At 40.2% G+C, this 17,405-nt stretch overlaps 1 protein-coding gene across 2 annotated transcripts in view; it reads left to right on the forward strand.

Moving 5' to 3' along the window:
- Positions 1-1,424: 1,424 nt before the first annotated feature.
- Positions 1,425-17,405, forward strand: part of ndst3 (N-deacetylase/N-sulfotransferase (heparan glucosaminyl) 3) — a 41,206-nt gene continuing 25,225 nt past the window's right edge. For both annotated transcript variants that reach the window (XM_062430503.1, XM_062430511.1), the window contains exons 1-4: positions 1,425-2,423; positions 12,094-12,181; positions 13,575-13,729; positions 15,002-15,187. In XM_062430503.1, the coding sequence (XP_062286487.1) occupies positions 1,425-2,423; positions 12,094-12,181; positions 13,575-13,729; positions 15,002-15,187 (1,428 nt within the window). The remainder of the gene's footprint in view (positions 2,424-12,093; positions 12,182-13,574; positions 13,730-15,001; positions 15,188-17,405) is intronic.

A 17,405-nucleotide genomic window follows, 5' to 3' on the forward strand; every position in this document is an offset into this window, starting at 1 on the left:
CTTAGCACATAAGAGACAATCTGTGGTGTGTAACTAAACTCTTACTCCAAAGTAAAAAACAAACAACATAATTAGTATACTTATTCAAGAATTCAAGAACAGATTAAGATGACACACATTTTATTTAAGAAACTATCACTACTTTTCCACTGCGTTGGAATAGCGCTAAAGAAAACTCTTGTTCTTGTCTTTTTCACTTTCTGGTATCGTACTAAAGGTATATGACTGGAGTTCTTAATCTATGACCTTCTCCTTGCTCAAGACAAATTTCCTCCTTGAAGACAATAAAGTTTATTCTGGTTCTGATTCTGACTTAAGGCAAGGAGCAAGAAGAGAATGATGGGTAAGGAAGGAAAGACTATTGATATTCAAAAAGACAGAAGGACAGAATGAGGGGTGTAGGAAGATAGAGAATGAGAGAGAGGGGGGTGCGTAGAGAGAAAAAGAGAGCGAGAAAGAGATGCTGTGGGATCTTTTCTTCTCCCTGGCTCCCGGCACATACATTAAGATGCTAATCCTGGTCTTTTTTGTCTCTTTCTATAATTCATTGCATTTTGTTCCTCTCTCTGCTCTTTTTCTCTGTCTCTCTTATTCTTGCACTTCTCGCTCTCGTTTTCCTCTGTACTGTCACAGGCTCCCCCAGATTAGTGCTCCTGGCAAACGGATTCCAACTCTAATTTTGTGGTATTTCAGATGATTAGGTTTAGAAATAGGACAGAAGTGCACAGAGTTTGGCGCAATTAGAGAAATTCTCTGTAGAGCTTTATGGGACTGATTAGTTGAGCTCCCATCCACGTCCCCACACTGCTGTATTAACACACAACCAGCTGTTGTTTATTTGTGAGGATTGACTTTTGTGTTGTGTTTGTGCTTTTAACTGTGATGTCACTTTGTGTGTGTGTGTGTGTGTGTGTGTGTGTGTGTGTGCGTATGTACGCCAGAGGTTAGATAAGCCCTAAGGATGCAAGTTGTTTTCAATCAGATCTGTAGTTACCAGCTGTGCCCTCACATTCCCGAGGGTTGCACAACCTAGGTACACACACACCCGCAAGCACGTACGCAGAGAACTAATGCATACTATTCAACCTTGCCCAGAAAATTCACTCTTTCTTCTTTTCTCCTTGTCCCCTTTTTCTGCAGACATTAATCATAACTCGCTCCATCTCTGCATGTGATTCCACAGGGAAGCTTGGAAGAAGAGTACCTCGACTGTGTTTCTTCAATGAAGACTCCCCGACATCCAGCAAAGCTTTCTTCTCCACCTGCCATGGTGACATGACACACCCCTGAGTGGCTTTGCTCCTTTCTCACACACATAGACAATCTCTTGGGCTCCTCAAACCCCCAAAAAGCCGTTCACATACTCTCTGGGCTTTAGCGAACTAAAAAAGACTCTCTTACGCACAACACCTCCTGGGTTTGCAATGACAGTGGCTGTGCGATTCCGTCGCCACTTACGGAGGCTCCTGCTCCTGCTGGCCTCCTGCTGTCTTCTCTCCCTCCTCCTCTCTGCTTACTTTCTGTTTACGAACTCCTCACCTTCCATGCAACTTGGACAATCACCTGAGCCTGCCTGCTCCCAGCCGCTCTCCATGTCCCCATACCGTCAACTCCCATACCCGTACCCCCCTAACCCACCTCACACACATGTCCAAACTGACCCTGTAGTGCTAGTGCTAGTGGAGTCCCAGTATTCCCAGCTAGGTCAGGACATTGTGGCTATATTGGAGTCAGCACACTTCCAGTTCCGCATGGAGATTGCCTCAGGGAAGGGCGACCTTCCGCCACTGACAGAAAAGGGCCGGGGACGATATTCACTCATCATTTATGAGAATCTGCTAAAGTATGTACATGCAGACACGTGGAACAGACAGCTGTTGCATCAATATTGTACTGAGTACAGAGTGGGTATCATAGGTTTTTACCGCTCCACCGAGAACTCCCCACCTCTCCTCAAACTCCGAGGCCTCCCGCTGGTGCTTAGGACCAACCAGGTGCTGTGGGACTGCTGCGTGGTATCTAGCTCTCCTCTCCTCCAACTAACCAAGCCTGGCACGGATCGAGGGGCTTTACCTGGGGAGGACTGGACCTCCTTCTCGTCCAATCACTCCACGTATCAGGCTGTGCTGCATGCACGGGCCAAGGAGGGATCAGGGGCAGGTAGTGGTGATAATTCAGGGCCTGGCTTCAATCTAGGCCTGCAAGCCACAGTTGTACAGGACATGGGACTCTATGATGGGGTGAGGAGGGTGCTTTTTGGCCAGGGACTGGGCTACTGGCTCCACAGACTCATCCTGGTGGACGCCATCTCCTACCTCACAGACAGGAAGCTTACTTTGGGCTTGGACCGGCACATTCTGGTGGATATAGATGACATTTTCGTGGGGAAGGAAGGGACGCGGATGAACGCCAAGGATGTGAAGGTATTTGGGGTGATGGGTGTGTGATCATGTGTATTAGAGAGAGACAGAGTGGGATAGAGAGGATGAATTCCTGTCAGGTCAGTGGAGTTATGCTATCAACTTCTAAAAACAGAATTTGATGGCTTTGCACTGTTGAAGATAAGAAATGTTTACTTATTGCACTCTAAGTCTGACACCTCAGCAAAAGATTTAACCAGGAGTTTATTTCAGAGGATTTAAGTTTGGGCATGGGTGCACCGAGGGGGTATTTGGGAAAGCTCATGCGTGCGTGTGTGTAATGTCTATGCTTGTTCTGTGCCAAGTGCGTTCTGTCTAAAGCATATGTGTTGGGGTACACCAATAGGGTATTTATCTCAAATGGAGGTTTAGCCAGAAGTAAAGAGGCCATTTAAGGGAACAAAGACGTAGAGTGAAAGAGGAAAAGAGGAGGGGTGCGGGAGAAAAAGAGAGGTAGTGAATGAGCCTTTGAAAAGATGAATGGCACTTATTCCTCTTTTCCCACGTTCCTCCTCTTAGGGAGACTAAAGGAGAGTCAGCCATGCAGCCTGCCTCTCAAGATAGCTATTGTTTCAACACACACGCTTGCATGAGCAAACACATACACATATAGACATGCACTTCCACACTTGTATACATACAGAAATACAGTATTTGCACACACTAAAACTTCATGTCTGCGGGAAGCTAACATCTTGAAGAGAAAAAAATCTCAGGTTTGCTGGAATGTTGATAAAACCCTTCAACATGAGGAATTTAGTTTTAAATCTGTGGTCACATTTTCCCACTATGTCGTCACTAAGGAGCACTGAAGGGAAACAGATTGTGTTTGGTGGGTAGGGCTGGGACAGTTTCCGGTTTTGCCTCTCTAGTCTGGTTTACTAGCTTAAACCAGTGTTACGTGAATTTATTGAAGAGGCATTTGTCATTTAGAGACATAAATTGATAGTATATCACACTGGCACACAGTTAATTTTTTCTCACATAAATGATATTTGGAAAAACTGACCACATAACACCTGGGAAATAATTAAATCTTTATAAAGTGACATAAAGTGTACTACAGTTAACATTTTAACAGCTTAATCTCCACCATAATTGCTGCGGGTTTGTGCAAAATGCGTTCTGGGATACTAGCCTAAGCCGCCTTCGGACAACCAATAGTGTCACTTCATAACTCAGTTAGTGTCTCACTCAGTCACTCAGTAAGGGATAGACAATCATGTCTGTAGAGCTGGTCCCGCTGTTGTGATGTTGAATGGTTGTTAGAAATAAAAAACATGATGTGTCACACACTTTTCCTAATTGTGGTGCAGCTAAACTCTCATTCATGGGCTCTCATTATGTTGCACTCGGGAGCAGCTGAGTCATGTGTAACAAGCAACATTACCGGTCTGGTCCAGTATTTGGTTTAATATCAAACAGGTTTGAACATTTTTACAACAGCCCAGCCCTATTGCTGGGTTTTCATGTGTGGGAGTGTGTGTGTGGGACTCTAAGACAGGTGAGATTTATGTGATGTGCATGAGCTAAGGCCAAAGGATATACATGATATGGAGGTTTATATATATATGTGTGTGTGTGTGTGCATGGGTGTTATCTGAATCCCTACTTTAGATTAGAATGTCACTTTCTGTCAATGGCTGTGGCAACACCTGTCCTGTGAGGCCAAATGAGCCACCTGTCCGTGGCTGAAACTTGGGGAGGATATGAGAGGAATGGGGAGGTTGAGAAAACAGGAGTGCAGTGGGCGGTGAAGTGGAGAGGAATTCCACCCTTGAATATAAAAAAGAAGCTTGTATCAAAAAAGGATAGAAGAGTGCATATAACACCCCCCCCCCCCCCCCCCCCACACACACACACACACACACACACACACACACACACACACACACACACACACACACACACACACACACGCACACACTCACTCAAAAATGAGCACACAACCACTCTCTAGTTGGGAGTTTTCATTTTAAGTCTGCCTGACTCTTCAGCTTTGTAACATAAATATACATGAGGACGAACCAGTGCCGTAACAGAAGGACAGGGAAATGGGGATAGAGGAAGAGGTCGAGAGAGAGAGATGAAGAGATGGATAGATAGTGAGAGGGGCAGAAAAAAATAGAGATTGATTCCATTTGAAACACTCACAGTGCTCAAACATTTCTTCTCTCCTTCAGGATAGTTGGCAAACACAGAGAGGAAGACTAGAGGACAAAATTAGGAAAAGAGTTGGATGCAGACAGGAAGAGAGGGGAAGGCAGTGTGCGGTGCCTAGGGGAAGAGCTAGCAGCTAACTTTACGCAATTTCAGAGAAACAAAATGCTGAAGGGAAATGATGAAGCAGAGGGGAGGAGGTGCAGAGGCAGAAATATGGTGATTTGTAGCAACCCTCCACAGAGAGCCTCGGGTACAGTTGTCAGATTACAGTCTGAACAAGGCATATTTTAAGTGACAAGTAAACGTGTAAACCATATGTATTCGTAATCGTGCATAAACATGCTCACATTCAAATCAACCAATTTACTGTACTTGTATCTTTTCATAATCTGTCACATATTTGTCGTGATGGGGTTTGTTTGATTTGTAAATCATGTTCTTTTTCAGATGGGCTGATAAATGGAAGTTTTTCCCTCCTAGCAAAATGTAATTGAAAAGCTATTGAAAGGATGAGTCATACTAGATGACAGAGTCAAATATACATCTAGCTTATGGTGAAGGGGGCAGCTTGAAAAGATGTATCTCAGTTATAAAGATGAATGCTTGTGGTATTCAAGAAATTATTTAATCATGAAAGCAAGATGTTTCCCAAAGTAAAGTTAAGGTTGTATGAAATAGTCTGGGTGTGATGATTGCTGTTATGGAGAATAACGAGGTTGCAGTCTTAGTTTGCATTTGGGTCAGGAGGACGACTAAGGGGGGGCCATGATGACATTACAGATCAGAAAAAAAGGTTTCTTATATTTTATTTGTATATTAAATATTACTCTAAATAATTTTAAAATGATTTTGTAACAAGCAAGTTACACTACAGCACAAACATATCACAGTGAATAATTATGAATGACAGAAACTATGTGAAGATGTAAATCCTCCCTTATCCCTAGCGCTTCAAAAATAGCTTATCTGTAACACTGCACCGGAGAATGTAACAGGATGTGTTATTGGGCATTTAGTAGGACAAGGTGTTTGCAGTGCCAGTGTTAGAAATCCCTTTTTACCTCAGTAAAGCCAACATTCATCTCCTGTTCTCCCAGGGAGAAGGAGGAGAAGAGTGAGACAGAGGGAGAGAAAGGCCAATTAAAATGCCCCCCTCCTTCTCTCTGCACTCTTCATTAGTCTCACCCCACGAGTTCATCTGGTGACAAACAATACCTACACCCTCCACCCCCCCCCCACCCCCCCTGTGAGTCCTGTGTGCACACACTCACACACACAGCTGTATTTCCTCCATTAAAAATGATTCACAGGGATGCACCCCACCAATGACATTTCTCAAAATGAGGGATGATGCCAGTCAAAAACTCCCATCAATGATGCGCACGTGCCGGCGGTTGTGTTTTTTAATTCATCCGTGTAGGTTTTCTTTTCTCCGTTCCCATTGGAGGTGTCTGATTGTTGTCTTCAGATCCCTCTTCATCACCTTCCTCCTCTTTACCCTCCTCCTCCTGCACTCACCTTTCCTTCTCGCCCAAATCATTGATCACTATCTCCTATCTTCCCTAAACCTCCCTCTCAACTTGTTCTCTCTTTTCCTCCCTAAGATGTTCTCTGCCGTGATGTAATCCAAGCTAAAAGGGACACACATGCACATACACAAACACACACATGCAAATACATAAGTGAACTAAAAAGCAAAGACACATATGCTCATTTTGCAGAACTTGGCATGTTGATCATGCTTAAAGGAGGCCCTTAGTCAGTGAAAAGTGCTGTCACCTCCTATTAACTGAGACTCTTCCCTTTCTGTGGTGTGTGGTTCAATGTTTTTAAATACTCCTGATGTTTGTATGTTTGAGTGTAAGTTAAATTGTCCAGTGATGAACTGTCATAATGTCAGTGGAGATTCCCTCTATTTTGACCATTTTATATTTTTTACAGCCTATCCCTTTTATTCCTGAAAGTTACAGTTGTCCTGTATAAGATTTAACTCTTTTTGGGAGCATTAAAAACACCATAAACTCTAAATTTTCCTAATGTGACCCAGAATATGCAAACATTAAAATATTTCAGTGATTTATTTTTGTGCGGCAGATACACATTTTCATAAATAAAGGGTTTTCAGGGTTAAAACTGACCTGAATTTATACAAAAATTAAATTCATCATTAATTTTGTTATAAAGACTTATTATGTGAGGGGACAGAATACTAACAGTTCGTAGGTGTTAAACATCTATTTTCAAGGAAACAATGGGACAGTTCTTTAAATTTCATTACTTGTGTTTAAACTGGCAATTCAAATAATTATGACTTTCATGTGGCCTAATAAGCCGTAAACTGCTATTTTGCCTGTAGGACTGAGCAGTGTATGACTGAAGAGGACAGATAATGGTGTTGGGATGTTTTAAATCAAGAGTATAAATGTTTAGGCCTGTGAGGAAGACACACACACTGCAAAGTCTTTTTTTTCTCATGATCACTTTGGTTCTTTCAGATGACCTGAAATTGAAAACAAAACCAAAAAAGGCATGGCACAAAATAGGAAATATTTAGACTTCAATGAAGGTCTTTGGTTTAGCAGTCTGTAATTTATTGTACAATCCTACTTAGAGTTAATCTTTAGACCTAATTAAGTATGATGCATATTCGCCACTTAAGTCAATGGAACTGAGCTCACATTCTCATATTCGTTTATTACTTTGCCAAATGCTGTTACATAAGTGATGAAAAAAAGACATAAGCAGCAGAGGAAAGATCTGAAAACCAGTAGAGAGAGACAAGGACATTGGAGAAAAAGAGAAAACAAACTTCTCTTTTAATGCAAGTTCAGACAACATCATTTGATTTCAAACAACATAATTTATTTAATACATGGCAAAGGCTGGCACCATTGATAAGGAATTGTAGATGTCAGGTCTTAATGTAGGTGGGAATGAGAAAAAGAGATGACATATAGGACAGCAGAGGAGAACAGGATATTGCTTCCAGCATGATGCTTTCTGACATCTGCTCTCATTCGTGCCCTTATCTGGACAAGTGAAATTATCGGTCTGCAGGGGGGAACGTTTTACAGAGAAAAAGCCATTACATGTTTACATATGACAGATTTTCTTTTTTTTTTAACAGAAAGTGCAAAAAAGTCAGTCATTGCAGCATCATTGTAATGAATCCTCCAAAGAAAGCATTTGTGAACAAGTTAATATCTTTTTTGTTTAATTAACATTTTTTTGTCAGTGCTCTCATTTTTTACTCCAAATTAACTCTGCAAATGTGGCTGTGTGCCATGCATTATTCTTCTCAAAATGAGGCAGGTTCTGTGGTCACAGCAATCACTGAAACTCAAAATCCTTGTGGGCCTGCCAAGTAGAATTCAGTGTAAGTATAGCCATGCCAAAGCAATCACAAGAACCTTGGATCCGTAAATGCAAGTGAATAGATGATTTTGTAAAATGTTCCAATTAAGAAAAAAAAAGCTACACTGACTTGAATTTGACAAGCAACACTGGAAGTGAGACAGAGAAGGGAAGAGTAAGCAAAAGGAAGACTGGCATTAACTGGTAAAGTGCTCTTCCTGCTCATCAAATAGAGATGCCTGACCCAGTTAAATTTGCTGGCCTGGTGTTCACATTACATGCACAGATACACACACACACACACACACACACACACACACAAACACACACACACACACACACACACACACACACACACACACACACACACACACACATGCACAAACACACAAGCTTGAATAGATGAATCAAGAACTTTGACCTGCTTTTGTATGAGAACGAAACCCCATGAAATGTGTCTAATTTTCTGGTTCCTCTCAACCCGCCCTCAAATTTGTTTGCACATAAATTCCCACTTGCAAATAATTTATTTTATAATTACTTTTGTTATTTTAGATCTCCAGCCAGGCTTAAGGCTGTGAAAAGAAAAGAAAAGAAAAGAAGAATGACAGAATGGGGATATGGTGGAGAGGTGGTTGGTGTAAAGGTTGGTGAAGGCAGTGAATGCCAGCTGTCCAGATGCCTGTCTCCCATCTGTTTGAACCCCGACATCTAGCTGGCACCTCTTCCAGTGCTTACCACACACACATGCAAGAACACACAAGCACACACATACACACACAGAGTTGCTCTCACGTACACAGAAACAGACTGGCATTGCTTCTGACACTAGCAGTGTTAGGCAGCTGTGGGATTGGGCACAGAAATGAGGGCTATCGCTAACCGCTAATCCCCGTGTGTGTTTACCTTCATCACTAGGATTGTCAAGATCTCTCAAATGCTACATAGTCCCTCCTCCTGCTAATCCAAAATCCACCCTTCTTTCTTATAAAGTATCTCTTATGGCCCATTTTAAACCTTCCCCAGCTTTGAGCATATCCAGTGGACAGATTGGCTCCATATTGCTCAAAGCCCTCCATTCTGTTGGATCTGCTGCCGTTACCCTCAGAAAAACAGCAGGAGAGGACTTCATTGTCCCTCAGAGCCAGAGTTAGGGTTTTGTCATATGCTCATTGCAAGTGTTTGTGTCCAAGAAGTGTACCTTTTTATTGCTGGGCATATTTTGCATATTCTTCATGGTGATCTTCAGTAGTCTTGCCATCACTTTCAACTCCTGAAAGGAAGTCTTCTGGGAACAACACTGTAGTTTGAGGGTAGTAAACTGCTCTCTTCTGTTTTGAAAACCCCTGGATATGACGCATAGACTCAGTTTGAAGGGAAAAAAGTAATGAAAACTTCTGCTGTTATGCACATTACTAAGGCCCTTGTTTTACTGATAGAAAAGATACATTTACTGAAAACTGAGCAAAACAGAAAGTATCTTGCTATAGCCTGTATAAGCTACCCAAAAGTCCAACATTTAAAATTGAGTGATATAGAAACAAAAAGCTATGTTGGGTTGTTTTTTAAAAAAACTTTTAAATTCTTAACAATTCAACATAATTTAAATAAATGCCCCAGAGGAACATCATATGAAGAAAAAATTGGGTTTGAAATGGTGAGGTTATGATTATTTGACTTCAGTAATGTTCTCTTTATTGTCTCCAACAATTAAATGTAGCCAGTTGCATAATACATCTTTTGAACAGTTTGAATAGCACTTTGCAGAGACTGGAAACTTGCTTGAGAAAGCAGATTCTGCATAGTGATCAACTGGTCGCCTGTAAAAGTTTCATAATCAGTGATGTGGTTGCGACTTGCGAGTGAAAACTTGTGTCTCTTGCTGATGTGTTCTTTGACATGTAAGATTTGAGGATTGGCTGCAGAACAAAAACCTCTTTAATGTAAGAAAGTTCACCAAGTTCACATTCCTTTTTTAAAACTTCCATGCTGGCTTTTTGAAATGTATAATATAAAAGTATTGCACACCAAGGGTTGTAGTGAGGTGCTGATCTCTGGAAGTAGACTTGAGAACATGAAAAAAGTGTCACACACTCATGATTGTTGATCTTGAAGAAGGCCTGAGGGCCGAAACGTTATCATCTAAATAAAAGAGAAATATATATAGAACCAGAGTGTGCAAAGCTTCTTTCTTGCTTTTTGGAGTTTGAAATTCCCGAAACATGGCTTGTCGGTGTAGTGGGGGCCAACTAGCAGTTCATAGATGACAGAGCATCCATAAATGCAGCGTCATCGACAGTTTAAAAAATGTTTGTCTGCCCACAATTTCCACACAATGAAAACATAACTTTCACAAAAGAGGGAAAAAACTTGCCTACTTGCCTCCAAGTAGCACTGACACTTCACAAAAATAGCCCTTCATGGCTTTTCTGTTTTCTGCTATGGATGTTAGGTAGCAGAATACAAATGAGATGTTTAAACTAATATACTGCACACATGGACACACACCTATGCTGACTCTTACAGATATGCGTACACATGTTAATAATGCATTTCAACCAAGTGCATCGGGGAGTGTATATGCAAAGCACTCAGCTACAAACTTAATTTAATTTTTAAATCTTTGTTTTCACACATTTTTGTGTGTGTGTGGTGTGTAAAATGTAGAGGTTGTCATAACAGAGGAGACAGGGGATCAGATTAGGGAGCTGTGCACATCTGTCAGCATGCAGCCATCTTCAACACCATTAGATTAGAGCTAATCAAGACACTGTGCATGTGTCTGTATATTTGTTAGTTTGGGAGACACACACACACATACACAGGAGAGGATTAAAAAAAAAGAGGGAGAAAGAAAGATTCCTTTCTCTGACATCAGCTGCTCAGGTCTCGTAAATCAGGAAAGGTTCCTGGGGATCGATTAAAAGCAGCATGACAAAGATTGGTAATAGAGATGGCAAGGCGCTTAGCCCAACAGAAATACCCTGCAGACGCAGAAATAAGGAGAGAATTAAAAGAGTTTCAGAAATCAACAAAATATTTCTGGGGGCAAACAGATAGAAGTGCAACGATAGCGAGAAGATGGGGTGGGAGAGTGCAAGAGAAAGAGCAAGGGGAGAGAGTTATAGAAAGAGAGAGGGAGCGATCTTTCCTCCATGCTGCTTCAGCCTTCCTTTCAAATTAGAACAGCCCGTCTCCTGAGAATGTGACATTTTCACGGAGCAAGCGAGAGAGAGATGGAGGTTCAGAGAACAGTGTGGGTAGGGGGGGTGGAAGACAAATGGGGAAGGGGGGCAGAGAGGTGACTGCAGGTTTTCAGAAGCGGGAAGATGGAAGAAAAGAGGGAGAAACAGAATGAGAGGAGGCAGTAGCAGATGATGGAGAGAGATGGAGGGTATTGCAGGGTTTCACTTGGTGGTGTTAGGGATGGATGGAGTGAATGATGAGAAGGGAGGAGTGTGTGGGAGGGTTATTAGTCCACCCTCCAGAGGCTACTAATGCACTGACCTTCATTAACTCGCATTACTGTCGGTGTGTGACTGTGTGCAAGTGTGCAACTCTCTTTAGTTAACACTCATTACAGAGTCTTTGTTTAAAGGCCAGTAAACTAATGAAGTCATTAAATAAGTGGAGAAAATCCTGATTCAAGCATTGAAACTAGCAACTGAGGTAACTTTAAGGACAGGAACAGCCACTTGCGCACATTGAAAACAGAATAACAATAGACAAAATAATGAAAAACACTGTAATGCGACAATCATCATGATAGTTCTCTGAGCTACTAGAGTTCACTTAAATATACAACAGAGAGACATCAGATCTGCATCAGGTGTTTATCTGTACAAGTGCAGATGGGGGAAAGATGAAACTGATGTACTGCACCATGTCAGGTTTAATGTTAGTCTGTCTCTTATGTGTGTTTTTGTTTCTCTCTCTCTCTCTCTCTCTCTCTCTCTCTCTCTCTCTCTCTCTCTCTCTCTCTCTCTCTCTCTCTCTCTCTCTCTCTGTCTCTCTCTGTCTCTCTCTCTCTGTCTCCCTCTATCTATCTATCTATCTATCTATCTATCTATCTATCTATCTATCTATCTATCTATCTATCTATCTATCTATCTATCTATCTATCTATCTATCTATCTATCTATCTATCTATTTGCAGGCTCTCCTTGATACTCAAAAGCAGTTGCGCTCTCAGATCTCCAACTTTACCTTCAACCTGGGCTTCTCTGGAAAGTTCTACCACACAGGTGAGTGCTATAAGCCTGAAAAAAATACTGTGCCTTTACTTAAACTATAAGGCATCACTGTAAAAAAAAAAGTTTAAGCTAGTCTGCATGCATAATTCCTATAACACTTCACTCATGTCAGTGGGTATTCGTATAGACACACAAAATGCAGGGGTAATTGTTAAAAATGTATGTATGTAAATTGGCATAGACTTTCTGATAATTTGCTTTCATAAAAAATTATATGCTATCCATTGCTTTTATGTAAACTAAAAAATCCCTTTTGTCAAATTATGCACAGACCTTGTCGGGCTAAACATCCAAAATTGCTTTCTGGTTTTATGATAAAGTATTTTAAAAATCATTAAAAATATACATATATATATATATATTTGATTTTTTCACATTTACAGTTTTATTTTTACAAAAATACAAAATAATATTAAGATTAACTTCTGTTTGGTCTCAAAAATTTTGCATATTATGTGACAGTGTCTAAATAATGGCACTTTACACCATACAAAATGTGAACAAGATGTTTCACAATTTTTAATATAACATATAATACAGATTAGTGTGTGTTAGTAACTATTTACACATTTAAATTTGACAGACTGACTTGTGAAAGATCAAAAGATAGAACGATCTGTCAAGATGAAAGCAAAAGTGTAAATAATTTAATTAAAATATGTACATTTATGTTGCAAAACACATATATCCACACACACACACACACACACACACACACACACACACACACACACACACACACACAACACACACACACACACACACACACATATTTAAATTAATTGCATAAAGACAATTGCATTGAAACTATATTGAAGTGAAGCATACATTTGAGGGACTGAATTAATCCCACAAGGTTGCTATAGTTTATAGTGTATACACATGATAGGATACCTAATCTTTTTTATCTTTTTCTTTCTCTAGATATGGAGTTAGTGTCATATTCATATACTGTATTATAAGCTGTGTATTATAAGCTCTATTGTGGTTCCGAGGATAGACTTTGATGATTTTCTAGTTAGCGTGTCTAAATCTGCAGCAAGAGAACAAAGAAGTAGGAAACACTGGAAAAGAAAAATTGAGGTGAGACAGAACATGATTATAATTAGATGACATCTGATATAGAACGAAACATATAACCACAGCATCTGTTATTGCTATGGCATCACATTTCATCACCATGGTATCAGATCTCCTTATTTAGCAACACAAGCTTAAGACAATGCAGGTGCTTGATGATACGCTTTAACCTACCAGTATGAAGTTGTGTACAGCAACAGTTTTTAACATGCTCTGAATCATCATGAAGCATGCATTTGTACATGTGTCATTCCTTTTCTTTTTGTCCTTGTGTATGTGTCAATGTTTGCGTGTGTGTGTGCAGGCACAGTGGAGGAAGACAAAGGAGACGATTTACTGTTGAAGTATGTGGATGAGTTCTGGTGGTTCCCCCACATGTGGAGTCACATGCAGCCTCACCTATTCCACAACGAATCCTCACTGCTGGAGCAGATGGTCCTCAACAAGGAGTTCGCTCTGGTGAGGATGGATGTGCGCACACACACACACACACACACACACACACACACACACACACACACACACACACACACACACACACACACACACACACACAGAAGCACCCGCACACCCATACACCCACACACACACACACACGTCTTGCAGCTGTGTATTTCCTTGTTGCTTTCCGTTTGTGTGTCCTTTTAATCATACTTGTTTCTCGTGATTGCATTTTCTTCAAGGACGCCTGTTCCTGTAAGTAATTGTCATTTCTTTGCCACAGCAGATTACAGACATGATGTTCGCAGGTCAAAGTACTGTAACTGTTCTGGCTGACATTAAAATTTGCTTTAGTTGTAGCAGGCAGATGCTGTTGGAAAAACAAATGAAAGGCATTGACAAGGAATTGTTTTGCAGATGTGTGCAATTTAATATGTCCTTGTTATGTTGATTAATAAATTGCAATCAGGGTGGATTTACACTTCCTGCAGAACATGTTTGTTAATGCAAATTAGTTGCATACAAATGTACTTTTAAGAGGTCAATAATATGGGAAAATAGTATACTTCTTTCACCATTTGCAATAACAATGCTTTTATAAAATGTATTGTCATGTACCAATTTTCTAAAACCTAATAATCACAATATTCCAATGGGGAATGATGCACTTTGATGGGCGCACCTGAGCCCTTTTTAATCTGAAGTCCACAAGGTCGAGTGCTATTGTTGCTCTGCTCTTTTCTGTTTTGCTGTGTTTTGTTAGTATGTGTGTGCGTGTATGAGTGAGTGGAGATGATTTGTATGACTGTACGGGAGTGTCATGTTAAACACACACAGTACAGTGATGGGGGTCTGGTTCATGTGGTTGAAGGTGAACATGATCATAAAGTGTGATCCCTAACCTTTATCGTATACACGCATACATTCTCACTCCCTCATCTCCTGACCGCTGGTGCTTAGCTTTGACAGCATGTGTAGGTGTGTGACGAAGGACAACACCATCAGTCTGCAAGATGTGCCCAGAAACCCTCTACCCTCACACTCACACAAACATTAACACACAAAACATACTCTCACAAACTATTTTTTATTTCATTTATAACCTGAAGGCCAGCATAATAAAAAACACAACACAAATCCTTCTACAAGGTCAGGCTGCTGGGCTTAGTGTGTTTATGTGCCACTATGTTCTCTGTCAGAGTTGTATAAAACCTATAACTTGTGTGTTACAGTAATGTACATAACCCTCACATGTGTTTTTGTCTTTGTATGTGTGTCTTCCACATCCAGGAACACAACATTCCAGTCGACATGGGTTACGCTGTGGCCCCTCACCACTCAGGGGTCTACCCAGTACACCTGCAGCTTTATGAGGCTTGGAGACGTGTGTGGAACATCCGGGTCACCAGCACAGAAGAGTACCCCCATCTCAAACCTGCTCGCTACCGCAAGGGCTTCATCCACAGCAACATCATGGTGAGACAAAATTCTTACAGTAATCACATGTCCGTGAAAAGCCTCGAGGGGATGCATCAGCAAGCACACACGTGTGCTCCTTGACATGCACATCCATAAATGCTCTTTGATCATTTGACATGTTTCTATGCATATATTAAAATTCATTAGCACCTTCACAACTAGCATATTTGTAATTGGACATCTCAGCTTTATGTGTAAATGACTGGTCTCATTAACAAAAATATGTATTTTACAGCCAAACATTGTCATGATTATTTATTATTTTTGCTCGTATTCATTCATTTAGTTTGCTGTTCTACAGCCGATAGGTGTGGACATCCCTACATTACAAATCAGTGTTGACACATTTTATAGAATATGTTGTCTGACAAAAACAGGTGGGTCATGTTGGTCAGATAAATATGACAAATAATACAACTAAGTGTATCTTTGATTGTGCACGGATCATGAATCAAACCCAACACTCAAAGTGTGTTATGTAGTGTCTTTGACTGTCACAAGTAAAAATAATTTGTTGAATTTATCTGCCTGAAATTAAAACCACCACCTTTGAGAAACAAAATCAAAGCAAGCTTACAGTAAATGCAGAACTGTTGGTCAAAAATGCCTGTGTTAATAATGTTGCTTTGCTGCTGCTCTTTTATCTTACTTTAAAAAACGGTATTCATCTGCTGTCTCTTTGTTCAAATAAGTGTTTGCTGAATAGTAAATTGTCTAAAACAGAAAATCAATGATGTCTTGTGTGGTGTGTAACCTCTGTGTGTGTGCACGCATATGTGTTTGCATGTGCATGTGTGTGGTATGAATTATTTGACCTCGTCTCACCACACCATGCTCAGCTCCACATTGATTCAATATTTAATGGCAATGTGGCTAAAGGGGTGAGCTTTGCTATGTGTGGCATGCGTGTATGAGAGCATTTGATTATTTGTATACGTGCCGGCTGTGAAACAGACCTCGTACAATGTATGATAGGATAAGGGTCTCATAATGAGAGCATTTTTACACTTTCATGCTCCAATGAATTATTCATCAGGCAGTGTTTGAAAAGGCAAGAATAAAACTCTTGTCACCCATTTCACCTGAGCATGTTGTCTTCATCCCTTTCTCCGTTTCTCCTCCTCCTCTTTGCTCACTTGTCAGTCAGTCTTTTTGTCAATGTGCACAAATGCACCCTTATTGACAAAAGAACCAATCACATCTGACACCAAAATTACTAGTCCATGTTGTTCTGCCGTACTCGGATCCCCAGAAAACAATTTGAACAGACAGCTATGTCAATTTCCTAATAAGTCAGAGAAGTCTGCTTTTATTTCTTGACATCTTGTCACAGCATCAGAAAAGACAGCCACTTACTCCTTTGTCATAAATATAAAACCAAGCTGACAGTTTGGCAGGTTATAATGTGTTATTATACATTATCAATAGTAATGTATCCAGAGTTAGTAAATGGTAAATAGACTGCAATTCTGTAGCAGCTTTCTAGTCTTATAGACCACTTAAAGCGCTTTACAATACATTCAAACTTTCACCTAGTCTCACACACATTCCTACACTGAGGCTGCCTTTCAAGGTGTCAATCTGCTCATCAGTAAGTAAAGCTTTATTTATATACCACTTTTTAAAACACACAGTTACAAAGTACACACACAGAAACACACACAGAAACACGCAATTATAATATAAAACAAACAGACAACAGACCAAACTAAAATGAACCAAAACATAAGACACTGAAGGTATCAGATGCATCAGTGAATCACTGAATTGAATAATAAGCATCTAAGCAAAAAAACATTGTCAACATTTATTAATATTAAACATCACAAAGAAAAACAGGAAAAACAACAAAGAAGAAATTTTCAGAAAAACTTTAAAAAACTTATAAAATGAGGAAAGCAACTTAGTACTGGAAAAAAAATTCTCAGGTCTGTGCTAAAACAATTATCAGATGCCCAAATGAATATCAAGACTTATTCTTCTTGCTGTAATCATTCCTCTTGTCGTACAGGCCACTAAGAGATCCCTTCATAAGGCGCATTAAATGTAAGTAATGGGGGTCAAAATCCACAGCCCCTTCTGTGCAAAATAATGTATTTAAAGTTTATTTAAAGCTAATATTCAGATTCAGTTGTCCAAATTAGTCAAATCAAGACAATATCTTTCAAAGTTACCGTCCGTTTAGTGCTATTTTTTCTCTTTTTGTTACGATCCT

The sequence above is a fragment of the Scomber scombrus genome, chromosome 2 (genome assembly GCF_963691925.1).
Source record: "Scomber scombrus chromosome 2, fScoSco1.1, whole genome shotgun sequence".
Taxonomy (NCBI): domain Eukaryota; kingdom Metazoa; phylum Chordata; class Actinopteri; order Scombriformes; family Scombridae; genus Scomber; species Scomber scombrus.